At 38.1% G+C, this 23,982-nt stretch overlaps 1 protein-coding gene across 1 annotated transcript in view; it reads left to right on the top strand.

Moving 5' to 3' along the window:
- Positions 1 to 308: 308 nt before the first annotated feature.
- Positions 309 to 23,982, top strand: part of agps (alkylglycerone phosphate synthase) — a 34,190-nt gene continuing 10,516 nt past the window's right edge. Inside the window, exons 1-15 of the mRNA XM_044131880.1 lie at positions 309 to 605; positions 5,790 to 5,879; positions 6,977 to 7,067; positions 7,167 to 7,287; positions 7,375 to 7,449; positions 8,155 to 8,226; positions 9,227 to 9,306; positions 11,019 to 11,099; positions 12,768 to 12,893; positions 13,433 to 13,541; positions 18,367 to 18,494; positions 18,699 to 18,750; positions 20,882 to 20,958; positions 21,082 to 21,194; positions 22,860 to 22,929. Coding sequence (XP_043987815.1) covers positions 409 to 605; positions 5,790 to 5,879; positions 6,977 to 7,067; positions 7,167 to 7,287; positions 7,375 to 7,449; positions 8,155 to 8,226; positions 9,227 to 9,306; positions 11,019 to 11,099; positions 12,768 to 12,893; positions 13,433 to 13,541; positions 18,367 to 18,494; positions 18,699 to 18,750; positions 20,882 to 20,958; positions 21,082 to 21,194; positions 22,860 to 22,929 — 1,482 coding nt within the window. The 5' untranslated portion in view covers positions 309 to 408. The remainder of the gene's footprint in view (positions 606 to 5,789; positions 5,880 to 6,976; positions 7,068 to 7,166; positions 7,288 to 7,374; positions 7,450 to 8,154; positions 8,227 to 9,226; positions 9,307 to 11,018; positions 11,100 to 12,767; positions 12,894 to 13,432; positions 13,542 to 18,366; positions 18,495 to 18,698; positions 18,751 to 20,881; positions 20,959 to 21,081; positions 21,195 to 22,859; positions 22,930 to 23,982) is intronic.

Genomic DNA, 23,982 nt, shown 5'->3' on the forward strand with positions numbered 1-23,982 from the left:
ATATAGCTGGAAAGCAGGACAGAGAGAAGTTAGAATCGGGGATCTGATCCTTTCCCATTATGATTGACGGAAGACTTGGTTTGAACTTTCTCCTCTCTCTTTTTGATCCTGCTTGGCATCAATGAAGCTTCTTGTTCAACTCCTCTGGGATTTGGAGTAGATATTGATCAGTTGCTCCTAGTTGTAAAAACAGTAACATGTTGGCGCGGCTATGCATTATAACTACTGTCTGAAAGAGTGAAAATCTGATTTTTTTTTATGCAACTTTATATGCTTTGCCAACCTAAACATTGTGGCATGAAAGCGATATTTCCTGCATGATGTGAAGGCAGCACACTTTCTCTGCGCTGACCTCTGACAGGAGAGCTCGGTGAGATCAGTTCCCTCCCTCCACAACACGGAAGCAGCATGGCGTCCAACAGCAGCGGAGACGAGTCCGGCAGGCATCAAACAGCACGGCACAGACTAAGCGTTATTGCCGGGCATCTACAGAGACCCTCAGACCATAATGCTGCCCTCCTAGCCGTGGAATGCAAAGCCCAGGGGAGCAAACCGAATGTCAACACCAGTGACAGGGGCGAGGGGAAGACGGTGCCGAGGAGGAGGTACAGGACTGTGATGGAGCGGTTCAGCTACTGCCCATCCTTCTTAGCTTTTGCTTGCTGTTTAGTTTAATTAACATGCTACATAAGACCTAAATGTGCAAAGCGTAGCCACAGATTGATTCACTCTTCCTCTCTGGACTTAAATAAGGCTGACGAATATTGATAAAGCGGATATAGGTTAGCTTGATAGGCTAAGCTAACGCGTCTCTACCACAGAGAAGCCATTCATTTGCTAGTGAGTGGGTGCGGCTTGGAGTTTGGTGTAAACTCTCCTTGAGCTTAGTATATGGTTTAATTTGTCATGCGAGACTCCCTGGGAGTCAGCAAAGTTGTCTAAGCCTGTGGTAAATGTTGACATAACAGTTTATTCCATGTTTAGCTCCCGAGATAGCAAACATTACGACCCTAGAAGGCGGAGTGCCACTTAAACCTCCCCAACTGGTCTCTCATTGAACATTACTTTAGTAAACTTTTTATCTTTTCTATATTCAAGTAATTTAGGACTAGCTACGGGATTTGTTTTGTGTTAAGTTATTGGGTACTTTATAAATGTTTGTTGTAAAATATGTCAGCAATAATTATGTATTACCTATGTAGAGAATCTGTGAAAACATCGCTCAGATGAATGTCAAAAACTTTGGTCCTCTCCAATGATCTGATTGGCCAGGGCTGGTGGTGGCCTGACTTTCAACCTATTATCAGCTGAGTTTCTGCTGAGGAAATAGCTCCACTATGTGCTGACATCTAGTGTTAGTTTAGGATAATGATTGTGACTCCAAAATGTCATAGATTGGCCTTGGTAGAGTACTGTCATCATGTTGTGACCCACGTGAAACTGATATTTTTTACAATATTGTGTCTTCATCCCTATCTGTTTTTACACTGCGATAGCTTGACTGTAACAGAATTTGATTAAATATTTGTTGATTAGTGCTGATATGTTTCTGTAAAAGCAAGATTTTATTAAGCCTTGACATTGTGTCGAGCTTTAGTGAGGCATTTAAGTTATTCAGGATGGAATAATGATACATCTTTAATTTATTTCAAATTTTAGTAATCCAGATACTCTGAAATCTAGACAAGTTAAAATATATTCATGCAGTTTGTGCATGAATATATGTTTGCATCATTGCAGACACTGCTCCAGTCTGTCTATCCAACTCCCACTCCATATACTCTTGCCTCACATTTCTTTGCACAAATATTAATAAGTTGCAGAGAAACCACTTTTAAAGTCACCTACCAGGTTCCAAATATCTGCAACACTTTTTTTTTTTTTTGTCACAAATTGATTTATTCAGTTGGTGTGTGTTTTTCTGAAGATTGACCTTCAAACCCAGTGCTCTCAAACTGCCAGAGTCCTGCCACGTTTAGATCTATCCCCTGTCCTACACACTTGAATTACATGATGAAACTGCCTCACTTGCATGCAGTCATGCTCTATGGAGCTCATGAGCTGGTATAGGAGCCAGGTGTGCTGAAGCAGAAAGACATTTAAAAGCTGCATGTCTCTGGCCCTCAAGGACTGCAGTTTGAGACCCCTGTTCTAACTGGTGACAAACAGTACCTGTTTGGGATCTTCTGTTAATTCTAAGATAAAATAAAAATGCTGAACATAAAAACAAAATAGGTTTATGGAGCAAATTTCAAAACTTTTGGTGGACTACCTCCATATTCATGTTGAATCAACAAGTAGGAGGCAGTTTAAACATTGGGTGTTTCAACATCGCAATGACCCCAAACACATTCAAACTTGTTTCGGAAGGGAGAAACCAGGTTATCTCAACACCTCTATTATTATTCATATCTAAACTATTTTGAAAGTCTATGAACAATGTTTTAAACCAGCTCCATGGCTAAAAAAAATGTTTAATGAGCTTTACCCTTTATGAAAGGAAGGGTGAGAAAATATCTATACCCGTAATTTGTTATGCCAGGAGCTTGTTGATGGTTACACACAGGGTGTGGTTTCTCTGCAGTGTGCTAAAGGACATTTAAGACAATATCAAATTCATAGTGGAAGTTATAAATTTGAGCTCTGCGTATTATTTTGACAAGCACTGAAACAGATGAAATTTAAAATTCATTCCAAATTTTCACCCAAATTCATCTTTTTGACTCTTATTAAAATTGTTTTGTAGCTATGGCATCAACATGAATGATGCTTAACATGCGTAACTAAAGTTAACCTAAAATGAATGCAGATGATGAGTGGTTGGAGCCGTAGCTGTTGCGGTGTGTTCAGGTCCACGAAGCTGTTCTCATGTACAATCTTTCCTCTTTGGCTTTTGCTTAATTTTGCATAACCAAATACCTCTCTGTGATCGTAAAATATGTTTCGAGATCTATCCTTACTCAAACTGTTCTTGCATTGCTTCTTAGAGGCTTTCAAGCTAAAACAGTCCTGAATAGCAGGGTGTGCTAGCTGTTTGAGTGCATGCTTCAGGCACTGCAACTTCCACTGATGCAGTGTTAATAAAAGTTGAAGGCAGACATAGGAGTTCAAGAGCAACGGCTCGCTTGAACTGAACTATGTTACAGTAAACCTGTTAGATAGAGGACGTGGCAGTTTGATTTTGATGCAGCCTAGACTCAAAGTGCAAAGGAAAGCACTGAGAAGTACCTTGGAAAGGATCCTTCTGCCAGATGCTCATGCTGAGCTCCATTTGTTAACTTTCCTTCATGTTGTATCTAATGATTAATTACTCTTCTTTTTTTTTGTCATTAACAGCACAACACCTGGCATCCTTTGTTTTTTTACAGCTTAGAAACAACAAACTGTGGTGAGGGATGGGGTGCATAAACTTCAAGAAGAAAACTTGAGTTCTCATCTCAAGTTACAGGACCATGTGACATAAACTTGCTTATTGGTTACTACACAGCTATAACCCAACGTTTTGGCAGAAGCACATAAATGCAGCTTTCAGAGCTCAGAGTTTTTTTGGCTTCTTTAGCTTGGACAGAATTATCAGTTAACTTTATGTCTGCATTTTATAATTGGAAACACATGCAAAGTAGGAAAAGACGTCAAACAGAAGCTGGGCAAGGATCAGAATAAACCCATTTTCCCTTGACTGGCATTGATTGGTCAAAAGCCGAAAAATCCCCATTTCCACTAGTCACTAGATACTGAAACATTATTTTTGGTCCAGATGCATTAACCAACAGCATGGATTTTTAAATTCAGTTTTATTTCATTTGTATTAATGAACATTTTGAGCAACATTCTACACATGAACTTTGCATTTCTAGAGCTAATTAATCTTTATAGTCTTATGATGGTGTCAACTTGTTTTGACTGGAGCAATCTATTTTTTTCCACAAGCAAAGTTGTGTATCAGATGACCTGTGCCAAAGTAATTGTCAGAAATGTGAACCGATGTTTCTCCAGACAAAGATTACTAGTTAAATAGTAAAAGTAGAATAAAAATTAAAAACAACCTTTTTCTTCTGCCATTTTTTCGTACAGTATGAGGGTAATTACACTAAAACTCTGCGGGGCACATAGTTACACAGCTACACTGTGGTTGATTTATGAAACTGACTTCATAATGGCCTTAAATGGTTGGCTGAGAAGGTCCTCCTAAATTTCCCTCAGTTTCAGTTTTGGCAAACAGGTACATGAACAAGATAAGCCGTGACAAATAATCTCCCTCTCAGTTTTCACTCCATTTTCTGTCACTTTTCAGTACATTGCCTAAATCTTCAGGTTTTGGGGAACCCTTTGCTAAAATCATAAGGATTAGAGTTGATATTTAAGTGTGCTTCATGTTCCAGTGCCTCCTGGGATTTAAGGTTAGTTTTAAGTGGTTTCTGTTTAATCTGGTGGCTCAGACAAACTCGTGAGCTGTGGACCTTGAGCTTGACGTGTCTGCAATGAAGCATCACCTTCGCATGGAAATAAATTGATGTTTACCTCAAAAGATAAACATCTGTCTCGACCCTTCATGCTTCCTTTTTGAAGAATGTAGAGTAAGAAGAACTTTGTACTTGGAAAACAAGATGGAAATGGAGGAATTTCTTATTAGTTTAGGTCAAAAATAGGTAACATATTAAAAAGAAATGCTTAATGAGTAGGCATTAGGTTCACACAGTATAACAGCCGCAAATGAAAATACTAAAATCGCAGTATTTATTCTAATTAAGAATCATCTAAGTCCTTTTTCTTAGGACTTAAAGCAACAATTGTTCAGACATCTGCCACGATAATGGTTTTAATTATTGCATTGTAATTATATCTGGTCAATTATTTCAGATATCTGCTCAGCTTCTGAGTCTGAAGTTATCTGCTTCACAGAAATGGCACTCGCAGTTTCAAAACTGCTTTATCATGACGACAGTAATTTGTGGCACTCCACACTGACTGTTTTATTTGTTTTTTTTGCCACCATTTAAGTGTTTTTGAACAGCTGGATCTATTTTTATTATCATGGTTGAACCGTTGCAGCCTTATTTCAGCCATCATGTTGAGGAGAGGCAGTTTTTGTGTTACTCTTTTCTCTAAACAGCTGTAGAAAGTTTTGGTTCGTCAGTAGTGTGGAGAGTCATCATTTTCTCTGTAGAAACAGCATGACGAAAGATTTGAGCATTTATGAAACCCTAACTTTGCATAACTTCTTGCCAGGACCAACTCATCCCAACTTACAATTCAGACAGCTCTTTCTGTAGATGGATATTCTGTTTTGATGCGTTTCCTTGGTATTGTGCTTTTATAAAGCAGTGTGTAAAATATTTTTGGTTTGATAGGCACCCAGAGGATATAAAATGTTTGCCTGCCTGCCAGATGCAGCCTCCTTCACTAATAAAATGGCTCTTAGTCGGCCTGTTTCTAGATTAATGGAGAAGGTTTCACTATATTTCCAAGATTGTAATATTTTCTTAGTTTGATTCACAGAATTAGGGTTTTTCTGTTGTCAAAATAGAGATTCAGAGCATAAACAGAGTTATTTGTCCATTTTGTTTAGAAGTGAAGAAGCTTGACAGAAATGTTTAGATCTATTAATTATTTAAAAGATTGAAGATTAAATAATAATAAGCAACGGTTTTGACAGGTTAAGGTACCTGAAAATAACAGTCGCATGTTTTTTTTTTTTTTTTTTATTACGATCTGCTCTGATACGTCTAGACCAAGCTAACGAGGACGAGAGGCTTTACAAACCTGTGCCAATATTTATTTTTCCACAGGCAGGAGATTATGAAATGGAACGGCTGGGGATACAGCGACTCCAAATTCCTCTTCAACAAAAAAGGCCAAGCAGAATTTACTGGGAAAAGGTAAAATGGAAAACAAAGTTCATTGCTCTGATCATTCTTATCAGTTTGTGACTCAGAGAGCCATATTTACTGACTTTATCAAAACATTTTTAAGCTTCCTTTTGTCTGTGCGTGACTTAAAGCTGAAGCTATGCAGTGATCTCTTTCACAGTCCCAGCTTTGAACTCAGCTTGTGAAATTAATCAAGTTCCTCCTTCTCTCACAACAGCGTGGTGCTTCTGCCACCTAGTGGTTGGCATTTAAACGGCTCATTGTCATTTGAGAAGGTCATCAGTTGTGATTCTTCAGCCTTCCCAAACTGTTGCTCATTAACAGGAGCGACCTTTCACCCTGTTGAGTTACTAATCATTTGGTATTGGGTGAAAAGATTTAATTTACAGGTACAGAAGGAACAAAGTACCAGTTTCACTGGATGGAAGTGGACAGAAATAAATCCAGTTTATCCTAAATGTGTACAGTAGAAAATAATAACATATTCAAAAATCTACGTGCCTTCTGCCAGTTTTGGCAGAAGTTGGGCTGCTTCTTGTTTTTGTGATCAGCATGGACATATTTTGTTTTTTTCTGGCAAAAACAATACACGGAACTAGAATTACATACACAAGATGTACCTTCATTATTATCTAAACAGGATGTTGCATTTCTCCTGGTGTCAAAGCACGTCCACCTCTTCTATCCACCTATCTACAACCTGTTGCAAAAATATTTACACAGCCTGCATATTTAGGGTCTTTATCTTACTGGAAGGTGAACCTCCTCCCAAGTCTTAAGTCTTTCCAACCTCAACATTAAGATCTGGTCTTCTACTCCTCTGTGTTTGCTGTGACAGAAGGTTTATGAGAATGAAATCTGTTCCTCGGCATCTTGGACTCTGCTGCTCCCTGATGGGCTGGCCCAGTCTTTGCCAGCAGCTCAATTATGCAAGGAACAGTGAAGGTGATCAGAGGAGCAGGACTGTCACTGCTGTTCTGCCTGTCTAACCTCTCTGGACTCTGTACTCTTTAATTAGTCACTGACGTTCCCCCACCCCACTCATCTTAGCCGTGAATGCACAGTGCTCTGGTGAGTTTATACTCACACTGCTTTTTCTAACTCAGGTATAGACTGAGTGGGATGATCATTCCTGGCCTGAAGGACTGGATGGAAGGCACGTTTGGTGCCAATTTGCAGCATAAAACCCAAGCAACAGTGAGTCCAATTCTTTTTTTTTTTCCCATTCTTTCCATTGTGTCTCCAGTGAATAGAAGCACACAGCAGCTGAAACCACAATGTTTTCATTTGTATCAGCCTGTTCTGAATACCAGTGCTGTGCAGCCTCCTACGCTAAATGAGGCATTTGTGGAGGAACTGAAGTCCACAGGTATTCCCTTCTCTCATGAAGCAGAAGATCGGGTGTTTCGTGCCCACGGTAAGAAAACTCACCTTACCATGTCAATTTTTGGTGTGAAAAGGTTTTATTCATAAATGTCACACTTTTTTTTTTTTTTTGCTGCAGGCCACTGCCTACATGAAATCTTTGCCCTGAGAGAGGGAAAAATCGGCCGTATTCCAGATATGGTTGTGTGGCCAAGTGAGTGGAAAAGCATCATTATGGGTGGGAGGTTGTTATTCCCTCCACCCACCTAGCATAACTGATCCTCCTGCTGGCTTTGGCGATTTAAAGGGTTAATCTCTGCAGAGGCAGGAATATTAATATGTATGAGTGGAGGCTTAATAGGAAGCGTCAGGGGGGAGGACGGTTGTCATCCAATCCTCCACAGTCTGGCCCTCCACACTACAATCATGAATTATGTTTCTCAGATTGGTTTTCTCTTGTTATGGCTGGCACTATTTTATCATGCAAATGAGTGTTGACTGATGGCTGGAACTTGATTAGCAACCTCCCAAATGGGCAGCAAATCACCAAGAAACTGCACCGAGACTCAGATGGAAACTGGTGTGGAATATTCACTCTCCAGCCCATTGCAGCACGCTTAGTTATACGATTCAAATGATTATGCTTGATCTATGATTTTTATTCAGGGTTCCTCATTACACGGAGCAGCGTATTCAGTCAAGAAAATTATAGGAATGGAAGCATTTCTCATCACCTTTTGGAGCACTCGAGGGCAGTCGAGCACAGACATTAAAAGATAGCCAGTGTGACTGCTGGTTGCTTGATGTAATGATTCAGGAAATATTGAGTAATGTATATTATGTCATAGTTGCTTTGCATGATAACTATGTTTCTGTTGTTTCGACTGGTGTTTTTAAATAATGGTTACTTTTCTTTCAGATTGTCATAATGATGTAGTGAAAATTGTGGAGCTGGCTTGCAAACATAATGTTTGTTTGATACCTTATGGAGGTAAGTCATAGAATCAAAAGTCTCCATCAACCTTGTAAGTTTTTGCATTAGTTTATGCTTCTGAAATGTGTTTCAAAGGCTTTTTTATTTATTAACCTCTCAACTTGAAAGCAAAACTTAATTGTTTGGGAATATTGATTAATATCGCATTGATAGAAAAAGTGCAATAAGTCCACATTTACTAATTTCTTCATCTGTGCTTCCATTTCTCTTACCTTTGATATCTTCAGCACAAATCTATTTCTTGTTTTTGGTATCTCTGAGATTTTCCGAGATTCCATAAAACAGACTGGTTGTCACAATTGTATGCAAACTGTCTATACATAACACTGTATATAAAGTATACCAGCCATCAAATACTGCATCTAGTGTTCTGAAATATTGTTTTTCATTGATACTGTGATGTGTTTTTTGTGATACAATTGTGCAGTCGTAGAAATTTTAACAAAGCTGCAAAAATAAATTGGTAAGTTGCTCTTCTGACAGCGTGTTGTTAAAATAGTGGCGCGCACACAGCGCTGCTATTTTGCTATTTTAAAATATACTAAATATTTTTGGAACATGTTCCTTTAATGTATGAATTAGAATTCCATGCTCTTATATTTCTAAAAGAAACTTGCTCCACTACAACTAGAAACCCGTCCTGGATTTTTAACGGGCAACAAAAATGCACTTAACTCAAGCGGGGCATCATACCTAAAGTTATAAAATCCAAGACATTTGAGCAAAGCATGAATCTAGAGTTTTTGGACACCGGGCTTCAATCACAGTTCATAGCTTATTTAAGAGCTTCTCCCACTGACCTTTTATGTGAGAGTTTGTCTCACAAAACATTTTAGTGAAGATGTCTGTTTTCCAGTCAACAAAAGTTTTTCTTTTATAAATTTCTGTCTAATGTAACTTAATCAATCCCTGATTCCACTTGCACAAGGTACTATGACAGGACGAGACCTGGAGTGAGAAAAATGTGTGTTTTTAAAGTGTTGTTTTATTCTCTCAGGAGGGACTAGTGTGTCTAGTGCCCTAGAGTGCCCACCGGAGGAAACTCGATCAATTGTCTCTCTGGATACATCACAGATGGTGTGTAAATACTGGCTTAAGTGTATGAAATAAAACGCACCACATATTGTCAGAATTATTTAAGTAAATTGAAATTTCAAATCTCAGATGAGTTTGGCTAAGTAGTTTTGTACAAGTTTTTTCAGTTTGTCAATAAAATGTTTGCTCACTGCATGCAGTAAGGGAATAAGAGTTGATTACGTAATTAGGAAATAATACTGAAACAAATGCCTTCAATAAAATACAACGTCAGGCTATTTCAGCTGTCACATATTCATTCACATGCTTTTCTAAGGAGGTTTTTTTGGCCTCATGCATTGAAAGAAACATTTTGGTTTGTGACCATTTTACTTAAAAGGATTGAAAATTACACATCCACCATTTGCTGAAAATAAATGTATAAATATTGCTTTTTAAAAGTATCCATTCCCATTGAATTGTTGCAGATTTTGAAATGTTACAACCACAGCCTTTCAGCCTTTTATCGGAACACTTATTGGGTGCTGTTTTGCAAAACAAATAACAATCCAAAAAGTGTGGCATGCATTTATATACAAACCCATTTATTTTGGGTTTGGATGCAATCAAGATGTCAACCCTAGAGATTCTGTGAGAGGCTCAGAGGTTTGTTGGAGAACATTGGTGAACTAAGATCATTAAAACCAGGGAAACATCCACTCGTCTCACCACTCACGATACGAGTTGTCAGACGAGTTTTCTTTAAAGTTTGCCAGAAAACCGTGTGCAGGAAACGCCCAACATGTTTAAGAAGGTGCTCTGGTCAGATCAGATAAAAAAAAAAAAATATCCCCAATACAAAACACAATGTGTGGAAGAAAACTTAACAGTACAAATGGCCCTGAACACAGCCCTCTGCAACCTGGTGGTGGCAGTATCATGCTGTGTGGATGCTTTTCTTCAGCAGAGATGTAGAAGTTGAACGGAGCTAATTAAGCTAAAGCTTTTTGGAAAAATGAAAAAAAAAAAAGCCCCTAGATTTGCAAATCTGGTTCAGACATATCAGAACAAACTTGCCAGCGTGACTGCAGTGAAAGGTTGTCGGTCAAAATACCGTCTCGGGCATAAATAGAAATGAAAACCACATTTCTCAAATTTAGGTCTTTTTAAATGATCCAGAAGAAGTCACTGTAGCCATGATAATGCTTTATATTCACTATGTCAAAGCGCACGGCAGCCCTTTGATCCGGTGGTGATATACAAGCTGTTAGGATGCTGTTAGAGTTGTTCGGTTCCATAGACAGCAGTGATCAGTGTTGGGTGTCAGGGGCCAGAGGTAAAGCGGCAACCATGAAATCACATGAAAGTAGCAAAGTGATAGGAGCATAAAGTTTATTACCTCTGAGGAGTGATTGATGGCAGAAATGACATGACTTCCTGCAAGTATGGCTGTGCTGCATGCCCAGGGGACTGAACAAGAGGCTTGTATTTGGATTCAAATGCTAACTTCAATTAAGAGAACTGTTATCTCCATCCTGTAGCACATCTGCATGCTGTTACCCTCAAATACCAATGGAGAAAATATGAGCATCGTTTAAAGAATGGTGTTGGCCAACTCTTTCTAAAGAGTTGACCAGGTCTGAGGATTCTTAGCGGCACTTTTGATTACAGCCATTTAAATGACACAAAACCTTTTATATTTGTTTCTTAAGGTTAAAGCATTTGTTTAAAATTTTTAACTACCGGTACTTCAATAATTTCGTTGTTTCTTCCAGAACCGTATTTTGTGGATCGACGAGAAAAATTTAACTGCCCACGTGGAGTCTGGGATCGTTGGTCAGGATCTGGAGAGACTGGTAAATACAGCTTATCCATCCGTAATGATTCTCACAAAGAGCTAAGACAGGCTATGAACTACACCAGTGCCCCAGCTGTGTCTCCTTTTTGATGCTGCTGGTTCCTGCCTGCTGACCTTGGCTCTCTTTGCTCAGTAGTTTTCCTGGGATTTAGGAAGGTAGCAGAGAACAGAGTGCTGAAGGAGGGAGATTAGTGAGTGAGACGGTGGTCGTGAGCAGATGGCACCATCAAGCTAATTCAGAAAAATGGAGCGGGAGCAGGCGTTTGATGTAGAGGAATGCGTGAGCAGCATCTAAAGCAGACGCCACCTCTGCATTTAGACTGAACTGAGGTGATGGAGCAGATGGGTCTGAAATATAAACTGCTTTCCAGAGGGTGACTGTGATAAAACAAAACCTGACTTTACTTTGGTGCTTCTGGGGAGTATTGTTCTTATTGTTAAAGGTCTTTGTTCTCATTACCGTTCACAATTATGACTTGGATATTCTCCTAATGACCTAAACAATATCTTGAGGGACCATTTATGAATACCATCAGTGGTTGTTTTTAACCTCTCCTGTAAGGTTTGTTTTTCACAAATCAAGTGCATTTTGAGGTGCATTATGAAATTGCACATAAAATTTACATTGCATTAATATAAGAATGCGTCAAAAAAGGGACATTAATATAGAAGGAGAGAAATTGTCCACACCCTGCCCAAAATTTTGGATCAGGGTCCTGACCTATGCCTTTTTACATGATCATTATGGGAGTCCCAGCTAAGACAGTCGTCATGTTTTATTACATTCAAAGCAAAGTTTCATCTTTAGGAAGCAGAACAGTTTTTCTGTAGTTTTTGTCTTTAAAAGCACTCAAATATTCTGATTTAGACATAATTATCCTCGAGGAACAATAAAATTACAAAAAAAAATATATATATATTTTAAAACGGAGTAAACCGGGTGATGTTCAGACACGCATAAAGTCTTTTGTCACTAGATGTGACTTTATTGAAAGCTTACAATGTATTTTTTATGTATTCTTTTGATTTATTTTATTTTGTTTTTACACATTAAGCTTCAGCTGTATGCATTATTCAGATATATCTTTAGAACCATAAAGGTGTTTAGTTCAAACTCAAAACATCTGCAACTGTCAAAGAGCCAGGCTGGTGCATCCATAGTACCTCTAGTGAATGAGTAAAATGAGACGCAATCACCAAAGTAGTACAGACCAGGTAATACTGAGGAAATAGTGCTTCATTCTATCGCGCTTTATCAGTAGTGTTTTTAAATGTTTACCTACCATTGATTTTTTTCTTATTATTGAGGCTGAACATGTTTTGCTGTAGGTTTATAAGAAAGTCCAGTCCAGTTTAAAGTCTTTGTTTTATATATTATATTAGTGCTACATGAAGACTGTTATTGTTTGCTTTTTTATTCCTCTTGGGTGACGGGAAGTTGCTGTAAAAACCTACAGAGGTTTAGAGCCTAAGTTTATACATGGCTGTTTATCTATAATTGCAGCTACAGAGCAGTAAATATATTTTCCCCCTCTGCTTTCTCTTTTTTTTTCTTTTTGTTTGTCATAAAACATTCTTGTGGCTTTACAGCATCAAATGTTTCCAAGCATTTTTATTTTTTTTTTAACTACCACAACAGACACATGCTCTTTCACTTTTATCGCAGCTTAATGAGAGCGGCTACTGTACGGGGCACGAGCCCGACTCCATGGAGTTCAGCTCCCTGGGGGGATGGGTTGCCACGAGAGCATCGGGCATGAAGAAGAACATCTATGGCAACATTGAAGATCTGGTGAGTCATCTCCCTTCCCCTTTGCCTTGCTATGTGTTTGATCCACACCACGCAACGAGGGAACACAAGTTACTGCGCAGTAATTAGAGAGAACATAACTGGCAGCAGGGTTTTTGACTAAGCCTTCATTTCTAAACTTATGTTTTGCAGTAGTTATGGTATAAGTTATGAAAAACACACTACATGAGGGGTTGGTACACCGTCTGGAAAAGTGATATTTCTGGAGAAAATAGCTCCCTCATGTTTTTTTTTTTTTAACTTCCCTCCAGTTCTTTTTTCTCCTTCCCTTCAACCCTTGTATCCTACCTCTGTTTTCTTCCCTTTCTCCTTCCTCCATTTTTTTCCCTTTCCCTCATTCTTTTCCTTCTTTCTTGTTTATTTTCTTCCTGTTTGTAGATTTTCCACATTCCATTTTCCAATCCTTTCCACTAAGGAAATGGCCATTGTTTCATGCTTAAATTTTCTATTTGAAAACAAAGAAAGAGAACAGAAAGCTCTGCAAAAGTATTTGATTGTTTTGATGTCCTCTGATTGAATAGGTCGTCCATATTAAGATGGTTACTCCTCGAGGCGTGATTGAAAAGAGTTGCCAGGGACCCCGGATGTCCACTGGTCCAGACATTCACCACTTCATCTTGGGCTCCGAAGGTTTGCGAACTGGCTTGTGTGTACTCGGTACACATTAACTTGTGCATATCTGTGAGCACTTTGAGATAAAACAGTAACATCAGGACAGTTCTCAGGTGTTGCATTTTTTTTTTACACATTTGCTAGCTTTGGTGTAAACTCATCTGAAGTGGTATATGTAAGGAAACAAGGGGGTGGGGGGGTTAAAGCGCTGCTGCACTCCATCTGCAGTGCCCCGTCCTTGTGAATGCCCACAGAGAATAGTGCCATATGCCAAGTTTCCCTACATAATGAGGGGGTTCAGAGAGGCTTGGCATTGCTATGTTAAACAGCTGTGGATACCAACTTTATATTGGCTGTGCAAAAGCTCAACAATCTGCTGCCTGGTTTGGCTGCGGATTGCTGCATAAGTCTCAATTTGTGCTGATTGGATGTGCAAAGCAATATCTAGGATCGAAATCACAGAAATGTAATTTAACATGGTACATTAGTTTAATACACAAGTAAATCAGCTCTGCTCTTCCTACAATGATATAGCGGTGATACAGATAGACTTGTTACTTTACACATTTGAATAGCCAGGGTTGTTATTTTTTCTCTTTTTTGCCAGCTTTACTTTCTGTATCTTGATTGTGATTGGTTGTTTGATGCCAACTCCTCCTGCTTTATATGCGCACGCACACACACCCCTACACACACACGCACACACACCCCTACACACCCCTACACATGCACACACGCATATAAAGGTTGGCTAAGGTTGGCAAGGCTGCTTAGCCTTACAATTTAGCAGCCTATTTATTGTTTTGATATTTAAACCAAATAATTTCTGGGTACGTGAGATGGGCTACTTATGGCCCTTTTACACTGAGAGCTACAACCTGGGTTGGAGGAGCTTGGTACACTATTTTGTGGTCTGAAGTAAGGGTTGGCAATATGGACTTAGTTTTTTTTTTTATCATATTTTGTGTTAATATTGTAATAACAACAAAACTGATGACAAGAAATACCTACTACTTCTATTTTAGGTAACTGTATGGCTATAAACGTGTGGCAGAGCAGTCATTTCCCCACAAACACAAATACTGCTTTTAAAAAACATAAAAAAATTTTAATACACCCTTTTCGGACACCAGTTACATAAAGAAGTGGGATTTGTACCGCTAGCCTGCACACAGTAATTGCACTTCGAGTAAGTGTATTTAACCTCATGAATTTGTATCATTCATCTTTCCATCAACTCTGACCAGCTTCCTTGTCCATCCTAAAGAAATGCTCCCCCACAACATGATGCTGCTACCACCATGTCTGACAGTGGGGATGCTGTATTCAGGGTGATGTGCTGTTAGTTTTTCCTCAACACTGTGGTTTTGCACTTTGTCCATAATGTTGCATTTTGTTGTCTTCTCACCTGAACATATTTTTGCACATGCTTGCTGTGTCCCACTCATGGCTCTGAAAAACATAAAAAAATACTTTTTAAAGTATTTTGTAAACAATTATTTTCTTCATTCCACTCTTATATAAATGCAAGAGCGGCAGAATGCAGGACTAATAGTTGTCCTGTTGACAGATTCTCTCTCCTCCTGAGCTGGGGATTACTACCGCTCCTCCTAAGTTACCATTTGGTTCTTGACTGCTTCTAAGATGAATGGTTTTTGTAGATCTGCAGTTATGGCCATATTCTTTTCATTTAAAGATGATAGATTAACCAGTGCTGCATGAGATGTGTGAAATTTGAGATATTTTATAATGTCTCAAATTATTAAATTGACCTTTAAGTTTCTCTTTGTTATCCTCAACCTGTCTGTTGTGTTCCTTAGTCTTCTTGATGCTGATTGTTCAATAATGTTCTCCTGCAACTTCTGAAATCTTTCCACACAAAATCCAAGCTGAATTTATACTGAAAACAAGTTACATTCTCAGTATAAGAATATAATTTATGTGGACTGTTAATTAATTAGGAAACTTCTGAAGGCAGTTGCATGCATGGGAATAATTTAGGGCTATCAGAGTTACTCAGTCCTGAAAACAAATGCTTGCCAACTTCTCAGATTCTTATTTGTAAAAATCATTAACTGATTTTCTACATGCTTTATAGTCAGACAGAACTTTGTGTTGCTCAGACAAATAAAATGCCACTAATTTATATAATGCTTCTAACTTTGTTGTAGAAGTTTTACTTTTACAACAATTAAACGATATTTGCTCATATGACAACTTTATGAATCAGAATTAAAATCATAAACAACTTTTATTAATGCAAATGAGATCATCACCTCCACATACATTCCTTACAGTTTGGGTTTGAACTTAGAAAAACCAGTTATTGTTAAGTTGAGGTAGAAAATAAGCTGGCTAAATGGGGCCAGTGCACAACATAGAGATAGAACAGAACTAAATCACGTTTCCTGGACTTTGTGTCTCTCTGGGAGACCTAAAACTGAAGCTAAAGGTCAGCCCACCATGTAGCTTCATTAAAATGATCAACCTCCTCAAGCTAAGAACGCCTTGCTGCAGTGTGACAGTAGGCCACTTAAACAGCAGCTACGCTGCACCAGCTATGCCCTGCATGCTAATAGCACCACATCCATTTTATTAGGAATTTGTCTGTAAGCTTAATCTGCTCATTCTCTGCACAACAAAGGGAACTGTTTATCTCTCTGACCTTGGAGTTGCCTGAATACAAAGCAGTTCTTCCTCCTGGCTTCAACCAGGAGGAAGACGTATTGGATTGATCACTAGTCTCTCCAAAACTCCTTTCAGTGAAACAAATAAATAAGCTAATGCTTGGGGCCAAATGATTATTACATGAGTGGAGGGCCTCACTGAGGTGATTGTTATGGAAAATCTTGTAACACTTTATTTACAAAATGTTGCTACATCACAGCATTGGATCTTTGTATTCTCTCTCATTTACCTCCTATTTATCCTCACTCCCACAGCCTCCTTCACTTTGTTGCACTACAGCTCCTCCCTCCATTTCCCCTTTCTCTAAATCCCAATCCATGCTCTAGCGCTCCTCCTGCCAAGGAGGAGGAGCGATTGAAATCATATGTTTTCCACTGGGCCACTAGAGAGCAGCGTGTGGCATATATATCCTCTTTACAGGCTCCATAAAAGCCACTATATGATCCAGAATGCCTAGTTATCTGCATATTACATATATAATGTAGTAATATGGAAATCAATGTATCCATCTAATAAATGCGTTATATTTATTACAGTCTGAACCAGTATAGAAGGATAGAGAAAAGTAGGTACTTGAAGATAAGCGTTTGCTATGAGCCCCTCAGGATATGTGTAAATTTCCATATTTGTCAAAAGAGGATACATAACCAGCAAATAATACAAAGGACTCACCAAAAAAGTTACAGATTGACAGATTTCCAGATGTATTTGATGGCTTGCTTCTTAATGTGTATCAATCTCAGAAAAAATGACGTCTGAAGATTTAAAAGGCTAAAATAAATGGTGTACATTCCAATAATTGGTTCCTAATTCATTATTACCATAAATGTTGACTGTAGTTATTTTTTTATGTCACACTATAAGCTATTACAAAGATACTTTATCTGAGGGACCATGAAAAATATTCTGCAAGTCTAATTGATATGCAGAAACTTTGTTACCATGGTTGCTGAACATAGGTTTAACTGTAATAAAATTCTGAAATGCTTAACTCTCTGAGATTATTTTACCATGGTAACCGTCCCTAATCCTCTGAACCCGGTGTGTTTATGTGTTGTCTGGACAGATATGAGGTTCTTTATTCTCAGGCATTCCTGTTGCTGCAAAAATAACCCAACATATAGATTGCAATTATTTTAATGCTCTCCATATCACCAGCTTGTTATTTTGACACATAGTGTTAACTTGTGGAGCAAACACCTGCTACATTTGTTAGATGCTCTTAGGTAAAAGTGCTTATATGATTTATTTTATTTTATTTTTTTTGCCAGTTTGATATTCATAAAGGAAAACTTAGACTTGGATTACAACATTATGTAATATTATATTTAGTTTGTGAATTAGTTAGGCTATTTTTATTGTAACCAAGAAAAATGTTTCTCAGTATTCTGTCAAATAGATTATTGACAATCTGGTCCAACAGGTGAGCAAGGGGCAACACTCTAAAACTCTGTGTTCTACATACAGTTGGAGTAAGCCTCCTCCACCCTATCGCTTTATTCTGGCATCTCATTTAAATGACTTTAAACGGTTAGACCTGTGTGATGGAAGATTAACTTAAAGTTTTAAAAGAGAGCTTTGTGTCTTTTTCAGCAGGAACTTGAAAAAGACTTTTGCCAAGGTCATAATATCAGCCAGTAGCTGCTTTACGTGTAAATATGTTGCTGTTGATGGCACCCCACTGCTCTTGATAGGGACCCACTTTATTTCTTCTTGCACTCATGCAGATAAATCTTAGCTTTCCCCCTTGTGCGGTAGAACACCAGACCTACCATGAAATGTGAGACCAAGGTCATACGAATGACCCAGAGGACATGTACCGGAGAGCCTTGTAAAATACTTTTAAACTCTGCTTTAAAAGGCTCAGCTGGTGTAAATTGCATTCAGATACAGAAAAACTTTATTAGTCCCAGGAAGGCAGCATCTGTAGCTTAACCATAAACAAGCCTATGTTCTCACAGGCTCAGGCATGTTCACAATAAGCAGCGTCAGACATAGAGAAGGAAGAAAAAAATAAAAAATGTTTGCAAGTAGATTGTAAACAAATGGCTAATAAAGAACAAAGTGAAACAGAAATGCACACTTTTGACCCAGATCTGAATCAAGGTGTTCAAAAATAAAAATCATGTTCAAAATATGTTGTTTGTTCCTCTAGGAACCCTTGGTGTGGTTACTGAGGTAACAATTAAAATCCGCCCCATGCCAGAGTATCAGAAGTACGGCTCTGTGGTGTTCCCCAATTTTGAGCAGGGTGTTGCCTGTCTTCGTGAGGTGGCTAGACAGGTATGAAGGCCATCGTTTCTTTATATTGTTCTTTGTTACAAACCTGAATGCATCTATCTGGTCACCAGTTCTTTTTAATGTTTTACTTGGTTAGTGATGTTTTTGTTTTCTTCCATTAACCTGATCTAAACCTGCTATAACATCTACACTGTTTTTTGTTACATAATGTTTTTTTATGTATTTGAGCTTTATTTTGCTTTCCAGAGGTGTGCTCCAGCATCTATACGGCTCATGGATAATGAACAGTTTAAATTTGGTAAGTTTGGTTTGATTCTTCATAGTATGCTCTAGTCTGTCATTTTTCAAGTATGCTGTTATTCATGCCATAAATACTGTATTTGATCACTTTTGACTACTTGTGAGTATGATGATCAAACACTTGAAACCAAACAGTTGATTAGATTAGAGGTTTTGTGGCCTCGGCATTTTGTCTTATGTTAAGTGGGAGGCTTTAAAAATCATCAAAGATAGAAGAAGCAGCTTGGCCCTCGTGTTTGTTCTGTTGTTTTAAACTAGTTTTAAGAAAACTGCTGCCTTAAAGATCCAGCGTTCCACTTTATAAGATTTGATACCTCAGTAGTTACTCAAAATTACCACAAAACCCAGCTCTGTAAATTTAAGTAGACACTATTTGTATTTGTACCCAACATAACTGGTGCACTTTGGTCAGAGTTTAGTGTGTTGAGTTATTGCTTGTATGAAGTTATGATTAAGGATTTATTTCTTTACCACTCCTTTGTAATCTATGATATTACCTATTATATTTCTACATGAAGAACATGGCAGCTTTTAAACGGCAAAATTCTTTATTTTAATTTGAGCTTTCTCAAACTTAATTCATGTAAATGTATGTTTCAAAAAAAGAGTGCTGCAAACATTCATGTCACTTTCTACAGCTCCAAATTGTTAATCTGATTATTGTATTTGCAGCAAAACCGCAGCATGTGTACGAAATGAGACCAGGACTGAAGGCATAATGACAAATAACCTGGGCCAGAATGAAGTAGTTGCTCTGTTGAAGTTTTATGATGTTGTTTCCTGAGGTCTTGTGGAATGCATCTGGCATTACCGGAGATCTCTGTAAAGTTCCCCCGTCCCCAGGGATCTCGTTATCTCCCCTGTATTTCCACTTTTCATGGAGTAGGCACTTCTTAGCATTAAGTAGGAAAGATGAGGTGACCAATGGGTTTTTTTCACCCTCTCTTTTTTTGTTTTTGCCTTTATATATTTATTTTTGACCCCTACATCAAACACAAGGCTCTCTTCTCTCTTCTATATTCATTGGTTTTAGTGTTTTCCCCCTACTTTTAATAATGCTGGATACAAATACCTGACCATTGACATCACCTATAGATTTTTGTATGCTACATCATTTAATTTATATGTTAACTAAAAAGAAAAGAATAAATAAGAAACCTAGAAACCCAGAGAAAGGAGTTAAGCAGGCTTTTGTTTATGCGTGCATCATTTTGTATCTGTATTTTTGAGTATTTAATTAACGACTTTGATAGCTGTGAGAGACCCCAAGACCCGCAATCAAATTTTGGAATGGAAACAATTAGGACACTAAGTGATGAAGAGACTTCGGCATGGGGGGAAATAAATGAACTGTTAAGTCTCTGTGACATCACCCATGACTTTCCTGCTGTGATTGATAACCATCCCATCGGCCCCCAGCCCCTCATTTTCGCTTGTCCACAGGCGCTTTTGTGCGTCCGATCAGGAATAAATCAAAAAGTGAGGGTGAGGAAGACTGATATCACTGCGTCAACCCCACTTCCCTTTGGAAACTGCCTGATTTATCGTTGCTGTCGCTGGCAGCTATTGGGCCTGTTATGAAGTTATTCAAATGTTACTATTTATATTTCCTTTTTTTTGGTTGAAGCCCAAATATATCAGACCATCTTGGCCTCTCTGAATGGGAAACGAGGCAGCAGAAATAGTCTGTCTAAAAATCAGACAAAGGTCAGTTTTAGTTCAAGATTTATAGAATTCCGAGGTCAAATATGTAAACTCTGTTTTTATTTTTTTTATCAAGCTTTGACAGCACCAGCGCTGATTTTGGAGGATTACAATTTTTCTTTAAGACTTATTGTATAGGGAGAAAAATTTTCATTGCCTTAAACTATTATCTTATCCCCTATAAAATCATTAATTATTTACATTAAATTCATAAATATTGCTGTTGACCATCTTTTTTTTTCTTTAGTCTTTCTTCGTGAGCAAGGACTTTCTTAAAATTCAGCAGTCTGTGGGCTTTTGTTGAGTTTGCAGTTGTCATCAGTCTCGGTCAATCAACCTGAAAATTCCAGTGAAAGTTGATTTTTAGTGTCAGATTCACTTGAGTAACATTTATTTGATTTTATTTATTTATTTTTTTTTTACAGGTCATGCCCTGAAGCCACAAGTATCATCAATTTTCACATCATTTCTGGATGGACTAAAGAAGTTTTACATCACCAAGGTAAAAAAACAAAAAACAAAACACACACACCATAACATCATTTGAATATCTTTGCCTCTGGTGTTTTTTTTGTTTGTTTTTTTAAAAAAAAAAGAACAAACCATTCTCCTTTTTAATTTTCAGTTCAAAGGGTTTGACCCTAACCGCTTGTGTGTGGCCACCCTGCTGTTCGAAGGAGCCCGTGAGAGGGTGCTGCAGCACGAGAAGCAAGTTTATGACATTGCAGCGAAATTTGGGTGCGAACACTTGGTCTATTCATATCCTTTTAAATGTATCTACATGAGGAGGAGAACACGCTGAGTCTCCCTCATTGCAGGCTAGAAGACGGAGTAGCAGTGACTTGGGTTAAAAGAAAACTCTGTTACAACCTACTGCGTCACAGAAGTGTGTATCTGTGTGGACTGTTGAGTCACCTTTAGATGTCCTTTTTCCAGCACAGCTGTAATGTTAAAGCGAGTCTGCTGAGGGAAGTGATAGTAGAGCAGCAGTCCCCTGAGGACAGCACTGAGGAAGATGACACAGCCTGGTAGTCCTCAGCTGATATGATTGATCATGTTACTGAACAGCTGGGACTTCCCACTATAGAGGAAACCACTGTCCCAGCCCTGCTTTTTAAAACACCGGCCTGTTCAACAAGTTCAACCTAAAGTTGCTTTCCCATGTTCAAGACCTGAGTTTGAAGTTGAAATTAAAAAGGAATACTTTAGTTACAACTTCCTGTTCATTTTTTAAATAATAGCAGACATTTATTTATTTGTTTTTTTAAATAAAGTAAATAAAGCTCACAGCTTTGATCTTGAAGAAATATAGCAGTTTCACAACATCTGCATCTGATTTGACATTTTTTATTATGCTGTGTCCTAGACATTTATGCAATATATACTGTGGATCACTTATGACGCATCAATTATCACGTACAATTGAGAATTTAATATTACGACAAGAATTAGGTATATTAGCTATTAACAATAACTTTTAACTGATGTTTGGACAAAAATGTAAGATTCCTGCTACACCATGCCTCTTGCTGAAAGGTGTTTTTTATTAGTCAGATAACCTCATTATAGAAATTCATTTGTTGTCAAAGTAAGTATAAAAAGTCCACAAAGAAGATAACAGTCGACTCAGCAGTTGGCTCCTTCTTGTCCCTATAAACATTTTGCACAAAATTTGAAAAAATAAAAAAGTATAGTGAAGATGTAAAATGGCCCAAAAAACTGCTTGCATAAATATTCAGCTTTTACTGTAAATAAGTGTAATATATTTGTTATTTACCATGTACTATAAAAGTTTAACACATTCCAGCCATCAACCTTATTAATGTCAACAACCAGTTTCTGTAGGTTATGTAGTGTTCCAGCAATACTTCACCTGTCAATGATTTCATCTTGGATGATGCTTATTTCTAACATCCTTCCTTTCTAGTTTTACTCTGCTGCCTTGTGTTCAGACATCCAGGCTTCCTTGGATCAGGAATTAGAGCAGAAGAAGTGCATCAGTCTCATGTAGCATCCTCTCCATAATTGCATTATTTCAAAGAAATGGTGAACACCCATCAGATCAAGTGTCAGTGATGGATTACTTGGGTTAGGGCAATAAGGAATGCTTTCCTCTGGTGTAAGGAAACAGGAAGACGGGTAAAAAAAAAAAAAAAAAAATCAATATAGTGATTTTCTAATGAGCCCGGCCTGATTAGTTTGGATGGTAAATGAAAATGTGATTACCCACAGCCGGTGATAGATGTGTGGCTGACCTGTGGCGATGCGTGGAGCGCAACAGCATTGATCTGTACATTGTTGGAGTGACGAGCTCCAGGACAGCTGTTGTGAGGGCCAGCAGTCTGGGCAACAAAGCTTGAAAGAAAGGAGCAGTTAAATATTAACCATGTTGTGTCTTTCTAGGGGCTTGGCAGCAGGAGAGGACAATGGACAGAGGGGCTACATGTTGACCTTCGTCATTGCTTACCTCCGGGTGGGTCACCGCTGTGCCTTTTTCTCTGTCTGAGCTGATGGGTATGGAGGCTGAGGGTTGACAGCAGATAGGATAGAGAATGAAGATGATGGGCCACAGAATATGACCTCAGGAGGTCCTCCATCGGTCACAGTTATCAGTGCATCTAATGCTGTGGAAGGAGGGCACAGTGGCTCCTGACACAATAACAATAGAGAGTTGGCGCAGGTCAGTCCTGATGGAGGCCGTTCTGATGAGCACGGGTGTACATTTCAGTAAGCTTCTTACTGACAGCTTTATCCAAGGATCTAAATTTGAATTTGAAATGTGAGATAAAAGGGGAACTTATTGGATGTTTTTTCATCATAAGTAATGTTTTTTTTGTATTTATGAATTCAAAAAAGTTATTGGAGGGCATAATGGGCTTCATATCTTTATAGTTTTTGTCACTTCATTTTATTTTCTCATCTTATTTTTCAGTCATTAGTTTGTTGACTGATCTGTTCACTTCTTTGGGGTTCAAAGTTGATGCTATCACAGTGTAATTTTTTTCGCTTGATTCCTGCTAGTCTTCCATTCATTCTAATTGTAGGACTTCTGCAAATCCACATAACAACAAGCTGTGTTTGATGACATTTGCGTCAGATATTGTTTCCATTAGAGATTGAGTTTTTCTATTCATTGAGGTTTTCCTTAGGTTTGTTTTAAAAAAGGATTATCTGTTATTAAAGACAGAGTCTTGGAGGGAAATACAAATGGGGGCAAATTTGTTTACTATATATGCGCTCATCTGACCATATATATAGTTTACTGTTAAAGTAGAGAAAGTAATTGATTATTAATTAAAACATAACAGAGACTTTGATCCCTTATAAAGGTAAAGTATATTTTACAAAATCTTCATTTATTTTAAAGGAATTGTAAAGGAGACCAACAGTTGTTCCACTACTGAAAACTATTATTTCCTAACATACAAAACACAATTTTAAACATGCTTAAGCTATATTTCACACTAAATCCCACAAGTTATTTTGACTAGGTTAAACTCTTTTGAAGCTACTGACCAAAGGGTCA

This window comes from Gambusia affinis, linkage group LG11 (assembly GCF_019740435.1).
Source record: "Gambusia affinis linkage group LG11, SWU_Gaff_1.0, whole genome shotgun sequence".
NCBI classification, from domain to species: Eukaryota; Metazoa; Chordata; class Actinopteri; order Cyprinodontiformes; family Poeciliidae; genus Gambusia; species Gambusia affinis.